The sequence below is a fragment of the Aplysia californica genome, unplaced genomic scaffold (assembly GCF_000002075.1).
Source record: "Aplysia californica isolate F4 #8 unplaced genomic scaffold, AplCal3.0 scaffold00324, whole genome shotgun sequence".
In the NCBI taxonomy this organism is placed as follows: Eukaryota; Metazoa; Mollusca; class Gastropoda; order Aplysiida; family Aplysiidae; genus Aplysia; species Aplysia californica.
Window position 1 is genome coordinate 277,575 of NW_004797594.1, and position 2,591 is coordinate 280,165.

The 2,591-nt window shown below is 39.4% G+C and overlaps 1 protein-coding gene across 1 annotated transcript in view; it reads right to left on the bottom strand.

The window, feature by feature from the left end:
• The window catches only part of LOC101851586 (CAP-Gly domain-containing linker protein 1), a gene marked incomplete in the record, with an annotated part of 91,891 nt that overhangs the window by 21,962 nt on the left and 67,338 nt on the right, over positions 1-2,591 (bottom strand). The window contains 5 exon segments of the mRNA XM_035970823.1: positions 133-185; positions 1,137-1,257; positions 1,604-1,692; positions 2,136-2,273; positions 2,504-2,522. Of these exon segments, the coding sequence (XP_035826716.1) occupies positions 133-185; positions 1,137-1,257; positions 1,604-1,692; positions 2,136-2,273; positions 2,504-2,522 (420 nt within the window).

Consider the following 2,591-nt stretch of genomic DNA (forward strand, 5'->3'; position numbering starts at 1 on the left):
TGAAAAAAGAAATGTAAAAATTTCAAATCCCCAAACAGTAAAAAAACAAACCAAAAAACCAAAAGAACAAAACTACAACTACGGTATAAAACCCCCAGAGAAAACACACACAGGGCGAGCTGCCACACTGACCTTTCCTGTGCCACCTCCTGTTCTTTCAACAATTCCACTTTTTCTTTTGCCAACTGAAACAGACAAAAAAATGAAAATGATACTTCTTTTTCTTTCGCCAACTGTTAACAGACAAAAAGTGAAAATGATACTTCTTTTTCTTTCGCCAACTGTTAACAGACAAAAAGTGAAAATGATAAGTCAATTGTTGTATAAGTTGTAGACGTTACAACCTTTGGCTTTAGACAAAATGAGGACCGGAGATGTACACTCCCGGAAAAATTTTCTAAACGAATGACTTTTAGTCACTCTCATGTAATTGTGCAATAAGTTCATAGCTAGATAGGATGTACTAAGGGTGAATGTGTTGATTATTTTTCTGAAATACTTAGTCTCTGTGGCGGCCATCTCGGATTTTCAAACAAGTTTCTTAGTGCAGAAGAATTTCATAGAAAGTATCGAAACTTTAGTCTGAAATTTGGCACACAGGTACAAATCTATATGGACTGTAGATCTATGCGGGGATTTTGACCTAACTTAAAAAAAAAAAAGTGAGCCCAAAGTCAGTGGACCCCTGTGAGTCAGTTGATGAAATTTTGCGGTATATGTTACAAAAAATTTGAATATTTCCACAAATTGCTAATATTTCTCAATTTCTTCACATACATTTCCAGAATAGATCTTAAAGCACTTGTATGCCAAATTTGAAGCTTCTCGCTTCAGTAGGTTTTGGAAACTCCTTGCACTAAGGAGGTCAATTATGTCAAAAAGCAGGTTTTTGAGAAAAACAGAAAAAACATGAATTTTTCAAGGACTTTTAGTTCAACATGCACTTTTCAAACGCCCTTGTAGGTCATTTAGGGCGCGGTTTTTTCAAGTTTTGTAATTGTGACCCAATAAAACAGATGTCACAGTATTTTCTTCCGCAAAAAAACCCACCCAAAAAAATTGATTTTGTGAAAATTATTATCGACATTCTCTGGACTCACAGACCTGGGTCTCCCCTTAAGTAAACAAAAACTCACCACTTCTCTGTCCTGCGCTGCTTTGTTTTTCTGGGCCAGCTCCTCCTTAAGAGCGGCAATCTCCCGATCCTTCGACGTGACCTTGTCCGTCATCTCATGCAGCGACGTCTTCACCGATTGCCTGACCACCACAGATGAGAAGCCACAGTCAACAGTTTTAGTAGTTTTTCGGTACTTGCAACACAATCAGGTCATATAAGTGCCGAAGATTAGAGGTGTCACAAGAGAGTAACAAACACAAAAAAGGAGGAGAGATCAGAACGATAGATGTTTGATAAGAAAGAAAGAGCAAACCCCACCAGAACACATGCCAACCACCCACGAAACTTCCCTTTGAAGCAATGTCACAAAAAAAACCCCCAAGGATACCCCATCTCATCACATCCCCCCCTCCTTCCTGAACACCACACAACACAACTTTTCTCCCAATACAACAGAAATGCGTCACAAAGAGAAGCCAGTCTTACAATTCGTGTGACATGAGCTCTGCGTCTGTCTGGGACTTCTGCATCAGTTCTTCTGCCTTCTTCTCAGACTCCTTCTGGAACTGTTCCAGCTGAAACCACACACAGAGAACATGATTTTAAAAAAAAACAACAACAGCCCAGAAAACACATTTTAACCCCCCTCCCCCCCGCAAACATTGATGAAAAATCCCCCATAAAACATGTTACTATGCTACATGATAAAAACCCCCATAAAACATGATGAAAAATCCCCCATAAAACATGTTACTATGCTACATGATAAAAACCCCCATAAAACATGATGAAAAATCCCCCATAAAACATGTTACTATGCTACATGATAAAAACCCCCATAAAACATGATGAAAAATCCCCCATTAAACATGAGAGATAATGACGATAAATGTTTGATAAAAAAGAAGGAGCAAAACCCTCTAGAGGTGCATTTGTTGGCGTGCAAATTGGTACAGGTCGTTAGGTCCTCAAATTTCTAGGTTCTACATGAAAAAAAAACCCCCAAAACAATTCAAACCTCTCTCTTCATCTCGTCCACTTTGATGTTGTTGGTTTGTGAGTCGCTCTTTATCGTGAACAGCTCCTGCTGCAGCGAGTCCCTCTCTTGAACAAGCCCAGCGTTCTGATTCTTCGCTTCGTCTCGAGATTTTTCAACCTGCACGGAAAAGAAAGAAGAAAAGAGTAAACATCCTAAATTCAACTCAGTAATATCATACGGACCTAATGTTCATTCACAATGCTTCGTAATATCCCAGTGACTTTTCAAAAGGGATATGTAGTTCCTAAAACACACACACATACACACACACATACATACATACACACACACAAACACACATACACACTCAAACACACACTCACTCAAACACACACACACACACTCACCTCCAGTTTAGCCTTGTTGATACACTCTAGCCCACACACACACACACACACACACAGACACACACACAGACACACACACACAGACACC